General features: G+C 42.9%; 2 protein-coding genes across 2 annotated transcripts in view; one reads left to right on the top strand and one right to left on the bottom strand.

Moving 5' to 3' along the window:
- Window positions 1–16,302, bottom strand: part of IFT140 (intraflagellar transport 140) — a 92,267-nt gene that overhangs the window by 8,926 nt on the left and 67,039 nt on the right. The window contains 1 exon segment of the mRNA XM_009324239.1: window positions 1,770–1,947. Coding sequence (XP_009322514.1) covers window positions 1,770–1,947 — 178 coding nt within the window.
- The window catches only part of TMEM204 (transmembrane protein 204), a 30,382-nt gene continuing 25,834 nt past the window's right edge, over window positions 11,755–16,302 (top strand). The window contains exon 1 of the mRNA XM_009324238.1: window positions 11,755–12,676. Coding sequence (XP_009322513.1) covers window positions 12,397–12,676 — 280 coding nt within the window. The 5' untranslated portion in view covers window positions 11,755–12,396. The remainder of the gene's footprint in view (window positions 12,677–16,302) is intronic.

The raw sequence follows: 16,302 nt of genomic DNA on the forward strand, positions 1-16,302 counted from the left end.
CAGGGCTGCTCTCAATCCCTTCATCCCCCAGCCTGTATTGATACCGGGGGTTGCCCCGACCCAGGCGCAGGACCTTGCACTGGGCCTTGTTAAACCTTTGATTGCTAAACACCTTTTTAAGCCAAATTCTAATTATTTGGCTATCTTAAAGATTTCCTTGTCTGTGAAACCTTTCCAAGAGCTTAACAATTTGCACTGATTTTCTCTGAACTTCTTCCAGTTCATCAATGTTGTTTTCTGGTAATGAGATACTTAAGGGTAGAAGCCAATGTTCCAGCTGTAGCTGCAACAAATACATGGACAGAAGTTATCAAACCAAAGCCCCAAGATGTGGCGTCTCCTCAAATGCAGCCCCAAACAGATTTTGCTGTCATAGCACCTTGCCATTTTTATCTAATTCATGATTTCCTATGAACTGTGGGGTATTTCATCAATTCTCCTTTCCCAGTTTTTCCCTCTTACAGATCATATGGCCTGGATCTTTTATGGCTCCCAAACTAAAAAATCTCTGCTTTTCTTACAGAGCATCGATGAAGACATTAAATAAAGGCGAACCAAGTAGAATACATGCTCTTATCATTCACCTAACTCAACAGCACTCCGGTCAGTTTTCAGACCACATGATAACGCTGGTCTCAAACCCATTTTAGATCTCAGTTCTGTTGGTAATCAAGGGGAGTGGGTTCAGACTACAGTAAAGACACATGGGAAAGACAAGGTCCATTTTGGTATGTATTTGCTGCCAGGTCGGGCTCCAGATACAGGCACAAGGGACAGTCACCCCGTGCACCAGACTACGGGGAGAAAAGCCTGACCATGTCCCCTGGCTGTGCTGGATCCAGACAAGTTACTGCTCCCACGACGGAAGAAGCTGGGATGGAAATCTGGGCGACTGTGGCAGAACAGGCATTTCTGGGACAGCACAAGCAGCAAAAGCGACTCGCCAGAGCTCTCCAAGCCTGCAGGAAACATCGATCTTGCCTAAACTGCTTAAATGCCTTAAGCCAGCCCTCGCTCTCTGGCAGAACACAGCTTTAGCCTTTCACTCTACAAACAAACATGTCAAAACGGAACTTGCGTTTCCCATATTGGACCTTAATGTATGTTTTTTGAAACAGTTTAGCTACAATACTTTAAAGTACATCCTTTTTTTAATCCAGTCAAACTTAGAATGATTAAGCTTGGAAGGATTATGCCCCAAGAAAACAGTTTTTCTGCTTAATGTTTCACATATAAACCATCCTTAAAAGATGGTTTCATCACCTCCTTCATTCAGCAGTTTCCCTCATTCAGCAATTTTTCATATGGGAGTAAAACTCCCATATATAAATTCTGTACAGCAGTTAAGAAAACAGACAAATTAGTTTGCTATACCCTTAGGCAGCTACGGCTCCTGGTACTCTTATTTCCAGGCATCAGATTCTGCCACGCTCATTCTCATCTACTCTTTGAGGAACGTGAAAAGGGCTCAGGGGACTGCTGAGCCTCTGGAGCTCAGGGAAAGCCCCTGATCAGTGTCACACGGGAGTCGTGCAGCACGAGGCTGTGCAATGCTGAAGGAGATGCCTATTTCCCTAAGATAAAAACTCAACATCAGGAAAATAATTGTCAGAATTATTCTTCATCATTCCTTGGAAACCTGGCAATAGGTTTTACTCTCCACCAAGGGTTTTGCATTTCAGAATTTTAAAAAAATGGTGAGTTTCTCATTTTTGTCCCTAGTTAAGTGGGGTGGATACTCCCGGATGCGTATGGTTGGCGGGGCTTACCAGCATGCCCAGCTGAATGGCCAGCACAGCCACCCTGGCCTCCTGCTCTGGTTCTTGTTCAGCCTCCCTCAACGCCTTGGCTCCTCTTGCGTGACCCATGTTTCCAAGGCAAATTTTGGCAACATCGAGCCTCTGAGTCTTCACACACATGCGAGCCATGCTCTCCCAGACAGCCTCACTGTGAGAAATGGGAAAGAAAAGGAGAGCTGTTATGGTGTCGCCTTTAAGGCTGGGTACTAAGCAGGTAAGATGCAAGGGAAGAGGAGTGTGAAAGGGAAAACCATTAGTCCATTGGACACTTGCTGGACGTAACAAAGAGACTCCAGTTGCCGTGTGAAGATTGAAGAGGAACAGAAATAGGCCTCAGACATAAAGGTTAGTTCTGGAGCTGAATGCCCACAGCCTTAAGGAAATATTGCGGGTTTTGTTTTACATCAATGTCTAAACAAAAGCAGTTATGTTTGCACGTATATAAACATTCATCACGCACCCATCACTGTGCTTCTTGCTGTAGCTGCAACATACAGACATTCACAGTACCCCCACGTCGATGTTCAGAATTTAAAAGAAAAACTATGAGAAAAGTCTTAAATACATAAACCTTACAGTGGCAACGTCCTGCTACTGTCCTGCATAGTTCAAACATGGAACAGCTATTGGGAGCCTAATAGTTGCACTCGACAACAGGGAATGATGTGTAGGAAACAACTGATCAAACTATCATGTTCTAATTTAAAACTTGCATAAAAAATGGCACAAAGAAAAGCTTTGCAGTGCTCGGAATGAGAACTCCTCAGGGCTAAGAGCTTACACTTAACATTGCAAAATCCTCTGCCAAGACAGAGGCAGGGACTGGCTGAGCACCGCGCGCCCATGCAGGAACGTCAGGTCTCAGCAGGCAGCGTTGCTCAACAGAAGGACCGTGACACAGGTGACCATTACATGGGGTGACGAGCAAAGATTTTCGTAGATTCTATTTACATTTGAGGCTCTTCAGAATAAAACGCAGTATGTTTGACTACTAGAAACCATAAGCATATGGGTTTTTTTCAGCGTGTGGACCTCAGCGGAGGTATGGTCCATACAGTTCTCAGACACCACCACAGCACAAAATAATGATCTAAATGATAAAAGCAAGAAAAAAAAGAAGAAAAAAAAAGAGTTGAATGACACTTCAGGTCGTGCATCTGCAAGCAAATCCCCTTCCAGTTTTCCTATGATTAAAATGTTTTTTGCTTCCCAGTTGCTGTGGGAAAGCCCTGCACAAACAGGGGAAAGTGACTAACCGGGAAGTAGCGAAGCAGATGAGACACGACGTGCTGTCAAACACATACAATAAAGAAAGGCAAAGAAAAAATGCTTTTCCTAAGCTATTTTACAATTAGATCATCTTTTATTTACAACTACAACTGGTATAAAGTTTTCAGGTAGTAATCAACATAAATACGTGACATAAACTTCATTAAGGTCAAACAGGATAGAGAAAATAAAATAGGATCAGAAGTGATAAATCAGGGGCAAATTTCAGATAGGTCAGAAATTTGGCTTGTTTAGAAAAGCAAAAATGCATGTCTGAATATTTTACTGAATTTCTTACATCTGCATGTCCGTGCTGAATGTGGTTCAAACGCAGCCTCCTCTCATGCTCTGCTCCGACACGTCCAAGTTCCCCAGACTGGGGAGCCAAAAGGAACATTGAAACAGAGCACAGTAATTTCTGAACTGGAAAGGCCTTACAAAAACTTCAGCGCTAGATCCTTCTGAGTGTAAGTCTACGCATCGCCACCCAGTATAGAAATGCTGACTTACATCAGCAGAAGATGTGACCATCCTAATTTTTGAAAAGTTGGAATTGGTTTCTCTTTTATTCCAGCCACTGCCTGTATCTGGAACTGGAAATAGCAAGAAAAACACCTTTAAAGAACATTTAGGCCTTGGTAGATATTGCCACCTGGCTTTGATCAACAAGGACAGCGAGTTCTGTCATTAGTAAAAGATGTCAAATCTTGTGCGTGTGGGCATGGCTGCGCTTCACAACACACAAGGAAAAGAAATATATTTTCCAAAATCTGTAGCACGCCAGAAGAAGTTGCCAATAGCCGTTTTACTCTGGGTGAAGGGACACATGCCTGTGCTGTGCATTGTCAAATTGACTAACGGCAAGTTTCTGAAAGGAAATAAAAATCTTTATTTTTCAGAGCCTTGACGGCTCAAAATTCCCTCAATGCAAGACGATGAAAGCTCACGGGCTTGAACAGAGAAGAGCGGATGAGAAATCTTATTTAGACTACAGGGAGTGGAAACTTTTGAAAGGAAATAGACCAAATAGTGTATTTTAAAGTACAAAGTTAAAAGACAACAGTGTGCAGAGACACACAGCAGGACCCAGAAGATGCTACTCATCACCTATCGGCTGCATTATCCTTTCCTGAATGGCAATGGCTCCTGCCAACTTCAAAACTCGGTGGGAGCTGCTGCCCCAGGGGTTCCTCTTTGGGAGCTCTTGCCCCACGCACAGTCTGCCCGTGGGCCACCTCGGCACCCATGCCAGCCATATGCAGTGGACCACCCAGATGTACTTCTGCCCCGAGGAGCTGGAGCTCTGCCATCCCACCTCTTCCTCCTCCACTCCAAACCATTTGCAAAACTAACCTGAGAGGCTCAGCAGCGGGGTACCACTTGGGTGCAACAAATACAGGGGAAGAAACACCTCCAGTTGATGTGCTCTGCGCTTAGTTTTACTTTGGCAAGCACTGCCTTCCCAACAGCCCCAGCTGTGCAGATGGTGAGCACCCACCAGAAATTCAGCACTGTGGTCAAACCGGACCAAAGACACTGAATTTGGAGGTGTCGACGGCAGAGCAGTGCTTGCACGGACTTACCAACGCAGAGACCAAAGCAAGAGACAGGCTAAGAGCAGCTCACCAGCACAAGTACCTATGAAACGTGAAAACATTGGCTCCCTCTGACCATCCTTTTTCCTGCCTCTGCCCTCCAGAAGCGCTTGAAGGAATGTTTCATCTAATGAACCTGGCCCTGCTCTGCACAGAGGAGTTCCCATTCTCCCACTGGAGCTAAGGACGGCTTCGTTAGCAGCTGCATGCAGGAGAACCCACAGCCAAACCTTCGCCCCTGGTCCACGTGGAGCTGCAGCACAGGCTGGTTCTTTCCAGTAGACAAGTCCCTCACAAGAAGGACACTGCTCTGAAAAGGTACATACATGTATTATTTCCATTTTCTTCCTGCAGCAAAATATTAGAAAACTGTTTCTGCTTTGAGAGACCATTCATTTTAGCACCACACTCCATATACTGCTGCTAAGGTACGCAAGTATTTCTGACACAGCAACATACTATTTGCTTGCAAAGACCACCTTCATATGCATATATTATATACTTATTAATATATTTGTTTGTATTCATTATTTTAATAAATTGTTTATTATAACTTATTTAAAAACTAGAAAGGTACCAGAGTAACACCACCCTGTGAAATGCAAAAGAGCCGAAGTACTTTACAAAAATAAACTACCACACAACACACAGAAGGTCTCGCTGCCCAATAGAGGCACAAACCGCAGAGCTGTTGACCACCACAGAGCACCGCAACCAGGCCTTGGCTTGGCAACGGCACGGATCGTGTCTCACCGAAACCACGGGGGGATAACGCAGCAGATCCGTGCTCCCAAACCTGGGCCAGGGCCAGGGCCAGGACACGGGGACTGATCCACCCACAGCTCCTGCAGAAAGACCAGGGGACCTTTAGCCAGAACCTGTGTTTTACCTTCACCCTGAAAAGACACCTCCAGCCTCTCCACACCATGGCTGATCACACAGAACAGACACTTTTTATAACACCAAATTGTTTTTTAGACATTTGCCTTGCAAACTATTCAGCTTGAGGCACCCGGCAGGCCTGCTGGCAAGGGATGGGTTTAGAGAAGAGAACGATACGGGAATCATCAGCAACGTGCTTCCATGTTTCTCCATATCTCAAGACGACCAGCTTCAGCCTTGGGATGGCACAACCTCCCTAGCAGGCGGACACCTCCAGCACCAGAGCAAGAGTCCTGCCCATCAGTTTTGCTGCCCCTCGGGAATGTGGGCAAATTAATGCAGAACTGGTTAAGGAACAAGAAACAGGAGGTGCAGAACAGGCTCACTTAAACCCCAGGCAAAACCACGGTTTATCTCTCAACAGTCGTTAGTGTAGCGAGAAAGACAAATCTGTCCTTGCATCCCTAAAAAACAGCAACTCTTCTTTCCAGGCCTGGCCCCGCTGTCGCATATAAAATGCCAAGTAATGATTTACCCTGCCCCCAGCTCATGCTCTGGGAATTTCCTGTTCTTCCCCTCCTCCTCCTCTTCTCCCCCCTGCAAAGCCGCTCGCATCTGTACTTCGTCAGCCGAAGCTGGAAACTTAATGAAGACCAGATGCAGCAACAGTGTGAGCAGAGCCATGAGAACGTGCTCCCCGAGCATCCCGGGGGAGCAGTGCCTCCCCATGAAGCACACCAATAAATGATCTGCCGCTGCACCCCAAACTCCCAGGCTTCAGGCCACGTCAACAGCAGTATGGATTTGGAAAGCAAACTTTGATGCCTCTTAAGACTGGACAGAAGTTTTATCACATATTTGATGAAAAAGTTTTTCTTCCTTTTTATCTGATCTTTTGCATCTGTTTTTCTATGAAACTATGTTTATAGCATCTAACAGTCTCATTTTACAAACCCTTCTGTTCCTATATATTTTTCATTGCCCATTTTTGCGTGAAAGTTTAAAGAAAAAAATCCAGTAAATGGAGTATTATTTAGAAGCGCTGGAGATTTATATGTCTGAAGCATCTCACTACAAAACCTCTCTCCCTCTAATGGGGTATATCTGGAAAATGAATATATGTTCCATCTCTTGTCTCTAAATATTTTCATCAGGAGAAAAAAAGCAGCTTGCTTTCCAATTTGGGCCCCACTTCGTTGAACAGGACCCTAAGCATTCTGCTTTAAAAGACTACTGTATAATGCAAAGAGAAATACTAGTGTAAGATATAATGTCTATAACACTAATATCAGGTATAATAGCTACCACACTATATTATATATAGTATATCATATTACTACGTCCCTAATGCATACATCTACCTGGAGCAGGTGGGTGTCCCCTTGCGCCTCAGGCACAGCCTGGGCCGCCAAAAATGGAAATAAATCCAGCAAGAGGGAGAGCTTTTGCTGACCCAACGGTGGGGACAAGGAAGCTTCACTTCCCTATCGCAAAATAAACTGCACAAGCAATTCAAAGCAGGTCCTCAGCAGCTCAGCCAACTGGGACCACAGTGGATGTACTGTTCTGGTGCGAAGTGTTTACTACGAGACTTACCCTAATGTAAACGGTGTCTGGGCCGGCCTGGACGGGCGCCGCAGGGCGCTGGGCACCACCCTTCCCCAGCCTCCACCCGCTGCCTACGTGCTGCTCGGGTGTGTTTTCTATGCAAAGGAAAAGCATGGGACAAAGCAGGTGCTGCTTCCTAAGGAAAATTAACAACATCTATTACTATCTTTCAAATGTTAATCCTTTGCCTGGATTTCAGTAACTTAAAGTTGCACCTTCCAACCCCTGAAAAAACGTGTTAGAATAACGTCATCTGGCTGAAATGTACAGCAGTGGCTGATTCTGACCAGGTAATTCCTTTACGATCACCTTTACATACATGTGATGTGACAGACCTGTCATAGGATAAAAGCATCACACTGTGGACGATAACGGCTACAGAGGGCTTGGACATGGTCAAATGAGACAAACTACGTGACGCGTAAGGTTAGCAGGCATGAAAAGCTGATCGTTTAGAAGTACTATGTAAAATTTTAAACACATCTATAAAAATGGACACTGATCTTATCTTCAAACCACTGCAAAATAAATAGAGAGTTAAAATGTCAAAATTGGTGGCTTACTGTCTGTTCTCTTGTAACCCGGAAAAAACTCAGGACTTGAAAAAACAAAGTTTTATCTGATGTAGCTAAATTACGTTAGATGCTTTTAAAATGCATTTATGGGATTCTGGTTATCCCTGTTCAGTGGGACTAAAAGATAACAAGGAACTAAATAATGTATGAAAAGTTGCAACAATTCAATGAGATTCTTGATAGCGTTAATCATATTAAATGAGTGCTTCTTTGAGAAATATGCCAGGCATTTTTCATGTATTATCAAAACATTGAAAGCTCTCTAGATTATTCCTAAAAACTCTTCCCTGGCAGAAACAGAATATTTGATAAATCAACAAAAGCGTTACAGAATAGGATCTATAATATCATATTAAATACATAGATTTGTCTATTCCAAACTTATCCTGATAAAATCAACACCAAGCTATTGTTCAGTGTGAATTGTATCAAACAAAACTCTTGTGTCCTAAGGAATGCAGTAAGTACTGCAATTGAATATACTTCTGCACATTCATCAGTAGAGAAGTGTTTATTGAGGTGATTTTTTTTTTTTTTTAAAGGATCAGAAGGATTCCTGGACTGTTTTGAACTGGAAGCACAAGATCTGAGTGAAGATAGAGAATGTCACTGACTGTGAACGTGCCAACAAGAACCATTTGATTAAAACTGTAACAAAAAATGAATAACTGAGCCATTTCGGTATGAGCAGGCTAGGGAAATTTACCAGATCTTTGCAAAACTCATTTAATTTTGACTTGGTGCATTCTACTCACTTGGGGAATTCCCCAATTTTACATCTTTAGACATTGTTATTAGTTGAATAGAATGATAAAAAGCCATTTGCCTGTTAAAAAATAATAGAAAAAAGATTGTGCCCTGCATAAACAACTGTAAACAGAATTTATTAGGTAGTAAATGGATAAATCCCTTATGGAAGAAACTAGTTATCTGATATAATCTGTATTATTGAGACTCTGAAAGTAAAATTACATTTACAGAACTCATTTCTCACCCAGAAAGACCCAAAATGCTTTATAAGCTGCTATGCAAATTGTGTGAAGTAATTTAACCTACCACTGAGCAGAACCACTCTCTAGCATGGAACAATCAATTAGCAAACGGGTACTTCCAGACAAGAACATCCACCAGAAATTTTGCCATGGGAAAAAAATTCATCATGTGCTTGCTGAATTACTGCAGCCAACAGCAGTTACTACTGCCTTGCATCGCCCCTCAGATACTCTCCATACTGGTGTATTATCTGGGCCGGCTGAAGACCACAGTGCTGCTGTCCTTTCTGCTCTGGAAGTCATGATCAGGGTTCCCAGAAAAATTTCCATCATCACAAAAACTAAAGTCCCAAATCATTGTGATGTGGCGGTCCCCATCAACAGAGAGACAATACGGACTTAAAGTTATGCAGCCTTTTTGGAGATGACCACCTCAGCGTGGCTAGAAGGATGAAGCATCTGATTTAAGGCCAACTTTGTCACCAGTCCCAGCGCCACCTCCTGTGTTTTATGTGGCTGTGAACTGATCCACTTGACTCACCTGCATCCGTTCCCAGCTGCAACTCACTACGTAGCCGCCCACCCATCTGCGGCCACAAGAGGCGGCAATATGGGAGAGAGAGATTTATTTTTTTCCTCTGGGAAAGCTGCCTTAAATGCAAACTCATTGACTTGCATGGATTTGCATATGTCACATGAAGAATTTCTCAAGTATCATATATCTCAAACCATAAACTATTGCCATGATGTTTAGATCACCTGGTCCCTTTGACGCTCAAATACAAGTATGACTTAGGAAGAATATGATTTATTTTTAATGTTGATGGAATTCAAAACAGTTTGAATATTCTCACACTAAATAATTGGTGTGGAAAGAGGAAGAGATGTGACTGAGTTTTAAATGATTAGACTGATTTGTTCAGCCTTTGTAAAATACAATTGCTGTATTTTTTTTACATGTAACACGCAAACAAAGTTTGTGTCCTCGTGAAAATACATGCTGACTTCAACAAATCACAAAAATCAAAGACAGGAGGGGGCAGAAGCAGGTGTCCGATTGGGTAGAAGAGATTTTCCCTACGGGTAAATCTCTCCTGGCATTATCTGTATATGAACATCATCTGCCTTGCTGCTGAATCACAGGCTTAAAATAATAACAAATAATCCATGGGTTATAAAATGTGAAAATATAGTCATTGTTGTTAGGAAATTTCTCTGAAGAATGGCAGGTACCAGTGTGTTATTTATATTGAAACTTCCAAAACCGGAGATGTATAGAAACCTGACCAATCACAGGAAAAAAAGAAATCAAAGATGCTGTACTGCTGTCAGAGTATGAAGATACTCAAAGTACCTAAAGCTTAATCCATTTAAGGATTAAAAATGAACCAAGCGCACAGAGGAGGGGTGAATTCATAGCCAGATTTGTACATTCAATTGCAATAGCTGAAACCTAATTATAGGGGCATATAAACTTCCTTGAAGTATTTTCCACTCCTCTCAGCAACAAGTCTTAGAAAATAAAACATTGACTTTCAAAAAATTTCCAACCAGTTTGTCTACATGTACTGGGTCAGTACGGATCTGTTGACTAAGGGCAAAAGTAACTTAGCTGGCAAGACTGAACTGCTATAAAATTAAATCCATTTCTAATCTAATTTTATTAACTACACTGATGTGAACTCTTGTGCCAACATCTCAGGTGGGATGGGTGTGGTGCAGCTGCGCCTGGTGATGCGGGTACTCTGCCACGACTTCTCACTACTCCCTCTCCAGGCTGTTGACAAGAATGTCACACCTTTGTTTCACAATGTACTATTTAATACTACACCTTGGACAGTATTTTTTCAGCCTAAAGAATTTTGACAGGCTCAGATCAAGGAAGGGCATAACCACAGGCAATAAGGCCCAGAGGGGCAGGAGAAGCTGGCAGCCACAGCAGCAGCAGGGCAATGCCCGCTGGGGATCACCGCCCTCGTCCCTGGCCCCGCGGCAGCTCCTGCTGTGGCAGCTGATGGAAATATGAAACAGCGAACAGCCATTTGGAGAGCCGGACTCTGCAAGACCTCTCTGGAAACAGGGACAGTTCAGGGACAGTTTGAAATGTCCTCAACAACTCTTTTTTAATCTGTTAATTAGAGCTGCTTTCCTTGCAGCTTTTGCAGCACCAGTGCTGCGGTCCTGGCTTGCTGTATGGCGGTCGATTCTGTACTGGATTGTGAACAGAGACATTATATTAAGCAATTTAATATAAGTTTTTCCATCCTCTGAGCACTGAAGGGAGGTAGCCAGCCTCCTCAGAGGCACCGCAGAGCCACCAGCGTTCACAGCACACCAGGACGTGGGGCTCAGGGCTGTGCCAGCCCTGCACAGTCGCAATGCAGTGATTTTCAACTCCATTCACATCGTAATACTTGCAAACTGCCTTTTCAGACACCCCCAAATTTGCTTGTTTATCAGGTTGAGAATCTCGAGATTTTATATCTTCTATGTATCTGCCATGCTCCCTTCTACGGTTGCAGAGAGGAAGGGGGACATCAGTGGACACCCCCCCGCCCCCCTGCTTTCGGCATCTGTTCAACAGCTAACCCCAATAGTGTTTTGCTTTCAATAAAAAGCATTTCAAAATCCCCCTCCTCAATCTGTTTCTGCAGACCTGATGCTCAGAAGGCTGAAGCTGAAGATTTCTTTTTTTCCTTTTAAAGAGAACCTCTGATTTGCTGCCGGGCTCCCCTGCGATGTGCCGCCCGGTCCTCGCAGCCCTGCTTTGTGCTGCTGGGAGGGTAGGAGGAGTGAGACGGGGAGGGGGGCTCTCCGAGGGGAGGAGGTACAACTTTAGAAGTCTCCATAGTCTTTTCCTTTCAGGAAACACATCCTGTTAATGTTTGACTGCTGTGGCAGTGGCTCTGTTTGTTGCAGTCGACTACGCCCTGAGGCTCACCAAAAACAGCCACAAAAACAGCCATTTCCTCTTCGTGGAGAGGTGGGGGGGCCTTTTCCTCACAGCAGTGGCTGTTCTCCGATCCCTGCACTCGCAGCTCGGATCTTCAGAGAGGGACACGGCAGAGCAAACTCCTCGAGATACTCCAAACTTGCAGAGCTCCTTTGGGATGACAGCATTCACCTCCAGTTCGGCTTGGCTTTGAGAGAATGAAATTTGTCGCGGTTTGCGGGATATTCTGAAATTTGCACCCGAAAACAAGGCTTTCGGAGCGGCGCTGGTTGACTCGGAGGATCCAGCGCGCTTGGCACGCTGCAGGCGAGCATCCCCGCCTCTGCCCCGGCAGCAGCTCAGGCTCTCCTGCCTCGAGACTGGATTCTTTCTGGACTCGCCTCGTCTCACAAGGAATGGACCTCCCTATCGTTCAGTTCATCACAGGACTGGCATTACTTATCAAAGTGCAAGAAGGTGGATAAGCCAAAGCGGGGAAGGACCTAAAAAAGCTTCTTCGTGTTCTTATTTTATGGAATTCTCCTACCTACCTCACAAAATTCTCATTTCCTTGATCAGAAACACCTCTGGAGTTGACTTTGAGAATGAACGGTGATGTCCTCTAGCCATTCGTAACATCCTAGCGAAGCTGCCTCTGTTTTAAGTCCAATTTCAATGTGCTGCAGCTGATTGAGACCTCGTGTCTTCTGCAAATAGAGACTGGCAGCAAGCTGACAGTCAGATATGACTGTCCAGAAACTGGTAGCCACAGCTGTGTTGGTAGCCCTGGTCTCACTTATTCTTAACAACGCAGCTGCCTTTACTCCCAACTGGGTATATCAGACCCTGGAGGACGGGCGTAAGCGCAGCGTGGGGCTCTGGAAGATGTGCTGGCTGGCAGAAAAGAGCAGAGGAGGTGCAAGCACGAGTGCCAGGCATGGGCAAGGGGAGGAGCGCGAGTGTGAAGCCCTGGGCTGGGGTTCAGAGTCAGCTGGGTTCCAGGAGTCACGCAGTACTGTCAAACGTAAGTTCAATCTCTTGTCTTCTCTGCTTATGCTAGGTCATGATTGATGTGGTGTACCTGGTCCCCAGGAGATTTATAGCCTAGCAGAGCATCCTGAAATCATTGTAAACTGTCTGATTCTAAACATATCTTAACATTCATCCCCAAATAAATTAATCTGAGAAAATAAGAATAATTATGTCCACCAATGATGACATAAACTCCTCCTCCTCCCTCCCCAAAAGCAGTAATCTACATTGCACTGTCTGATTTATACAGACAAATAATCTGTGAAGTGTAAGTCTAAAGCTTTGAGACATCTGCTGCTCGCCTTTCCCTCTTGGGTTCCTGCTATAAGCATATCCCTTCCTGCTCAATACATTAAACCCCAACCACAGTTGCTCTGAATACCATAAAAAATAAAAAAAAAACCCAAAACCCACAAAGAAAGTATTCAGATGCCATGCTAAGTTATTTCTCCCTTCTGTTTACTTTTGCTGGAAGTGCCAGAAGCGGAAAAGACAGAAATAGTTTTGGTAAAAACATGTAAAATTGAGATAGGCCTTAATGTCTGCAACTATTCTTCTTGGTGAAAAAACACAATTAGTATACTACCTGGAGAACATGAAAATCATTAAGCACGGTGTATTTCTCATTTTGCAAATTCACAGACTGATGGGATGTGAAGAATGCATATAGCTTAAACTGAGCAGTTAAAAATTTTTTATAAGATGAAACCTGTAAGCCAATGTCAAGAATTATAAAGCTGAATAATTAAAAAGTGCATCTTTCTTACTACATTCATAATGTTAGTGGCATGACCCTGCTCTCATTAAGAAACTAGAGCAGAACTGCGCTTGGAATACCTGCGGTCATCTTGGACACCATGGCTGTGACCACAACTAACCACGGTGCCGAGAGGTTTGCTCCACTTCCAGCAGCTGGCTTCTAGGCAGGCGTCTGGGCAAGCTGGTGACAGGCGAGGGCTGTGAGCAGCAGTGCCTCGGGGGCTGTTCCTTCAGCCAAATCAATGCTTTAACTGAATCCTTCAAGGAATTGAATTTAACAGAACAAATGTCTATAAACTTCATGCCTTGACAGACCAGAGGATTTCCCTGAGACTTTAACAGTGCTCATAAACAGCTCTGGTGCCTCTGAAGGACGGTAGCATTAGTAACACAAGGGATTTCAGATAGATTTTTTTTTTCCCCATGGTTTGAAATGTGGAGAAAGAAAAAAATTCTCTGCTCCTCCTCAAAGTCTCTTATATGCCTCTGGAGATGAAAACAAAGGAATATGAGAGGAATTTCTTTTAAAAAATGCTTTAATGTGGACCCATTCCATATCATGTTTTCCAGCCAAATTGTGCAGTAACATTTTTTGCACTTTTGCTAATATTAAACCTGCATACATCACAAACATAAAGCTTCTAAACTGTTATAAAGCCCTAAACCTAACTTTCAATTCTTTTTTAACTGAAAGAACTTTTGTAATGACAAATAATTATAAAAAGGATTAGACTGTTGAAAAAGTTACTTGATGTGTACCTGCAACTTAATCACTGGAATCACTGCCCCAATTAGTATTTATAAGCCATGTTCTAACTTGAAAAACATGCATACCGTTCAAGAATTTTAAAAGTACCTGTTCTATATTCAACAGCTAGAACGAGCTCCTGCATATTGAATTTGGCTCCTGCAGCATTTTAAACCCACAAACCGGTATTTCTTGCTGTGCACAGGTCAGAAGATGGGTGGTGCTATAAAGATTGGCACAGATGTATCAGTTCCATAGCAGAATTGCATGGGCAGCAGTTTCTTAGGTTAAACAGAAGCAAAATAGAAATTTTAAAATTTCAAAGTAATAATTATAGCACGATCAAGTCCCTGGAAGAATTCTCTAACAAACACTCTTAAAAATTCTAATTTAAAGGAGGACTTTGAAGCCCAGTGACTCAATTTGTATAGGAATAAAGCATCCATTCACTGTTTAATCTGGAAGCAAATAGTAAGCAAAAGGCCAATTCTGAATCTTTATAAAGCATTTAAAAGAAAATCTCACCTCTGCAGCTGTGCCATGACAAACCAAGGAGGAAACAAATCTCTTGCACATATTTTTAAGACAAATATGTTTCCATGGATTGTACACATAGTCAATATAAGCCTGATTCTGCATCCATGTTTTTGTCATTTTAAAGAATTTCTCTAACAAGAAATCACACGTTATTTTAGTACTGTATGTGGCAATCCTCATCTGTCAGTTATAGATAAATCACAAACATGTATGTGTGTGTATGTATATACATACATATAAAAAATAACTTTCTGAACAAAGAAATTCCTTCCTCAATGATAAGAGTTAACGTGGTTTTTTGGATGCCATTTGTAGAACAATAAACAGAAAATATGTTCTTCCAACAGCAATGCAAAAAAGGCCACAATCTTGCTCATATAAAAAAAATTATTTACATATATACACACATACATATTTGGGGGGCAAGTTATTTATCTCACAGTTCAACAGAAAAACTGTAAAACCTTTGAGAATTTGCTTTTCCATATACTGATGACTTCTGTACACGTAGTATGTAAATAACAGCCAACTAGTAACAGCCTGCACTACTATAAGCAGACTCGCTCACTGCCAGAGAGAAGCACATTCTTAAAACCTGTTTTTCACTGACTTTCACTGCCTGCTCTTTCTCCCATTGAAATCATTGGCAAAGCTCTTTTTCAGGGGACACAATAAAGCTGGGGTGGTTTTTTCTTCCCCTCATCATATACACAGCTCAAGCAAAATGATTTGCAAAAAAAAATTACGCAAGTAGCTCACTGTGTCAGGACTTCAACTAAAAATACAACTACAGCAAATTGAAACAAATAATAATTGAAGTTTTGCATATTTTGGGTAAAAGTCATAGTAAATGATCTGTCAAAAGATCGCTCAGGGAACGAACAGAAAAAGTCAATGTGATGGAGCACGTTTGCCAAAAGCCTCTCTGGAAACGCAAAGTCAAATTCCATACCAAATACCTCTCTGATCCAATTCCCCACTAACAGGACATCTGTGTGAATTATTTCACCATAACACAAACCACTGGAACAAGAGGAAAACTAAGGCGTTTTGCTTTCAAGTCCTATGATGTAAACACTGCATCAAGGATATTAAAGTGTCAGTAAAGGACCGCCAGTATAAGTACCAAGTGACATAAAAGACAAGGGAAGATTACAGATGCTGCAGCAAAGAGATGCCATGAGAAAAAAAGATTAGAAACAGGAAGAAAAAAAGAAAGCCAGGGACAGGAATAAGTGACATTAAAAATATTCTATGGAAATGAAGCGTCTCAATGTGAACTATTAACAAGGCACAACACAAGAAACATGGATAACTTTGGTCCTAGGGGAAGGCACCTCAGACTCTGTTCTTCAAGCTCAAGCCTCACTGCTCCTGGAAGGGGGAGATCTCAGGCCCTTCCATCTGTCTTTATCCACTTCTTTCTTTCTCTCCTTCTCGCTGTGCGGTCCTGCACCCTTCTTTAAACCATCTGTGATGCTAAAAAACTTCTGTGAGACAGTTCAAATGACTAACAGCAAGAAAATACTCAGGTTTGGAGTGGAAGGTTGGGGGGGGGGGGGGGGGGGTTTTTT

Source organism: Pygoscelis adeliae, unplaced genomic scaffold, assembly GCF_000699105.1.
Source record: "Pygoscelis adeliae isolate BGI_AS28 unplaced genomic scaffold, ASM69910v1 Scaffold505, whole genome shotgun sequence".
NCBI lineage: Eukaryota > Metazoa > Chordata > Aves > Sphenisciformes > Spheniscidae > Pygoscelis > Pygoscelis adeliae.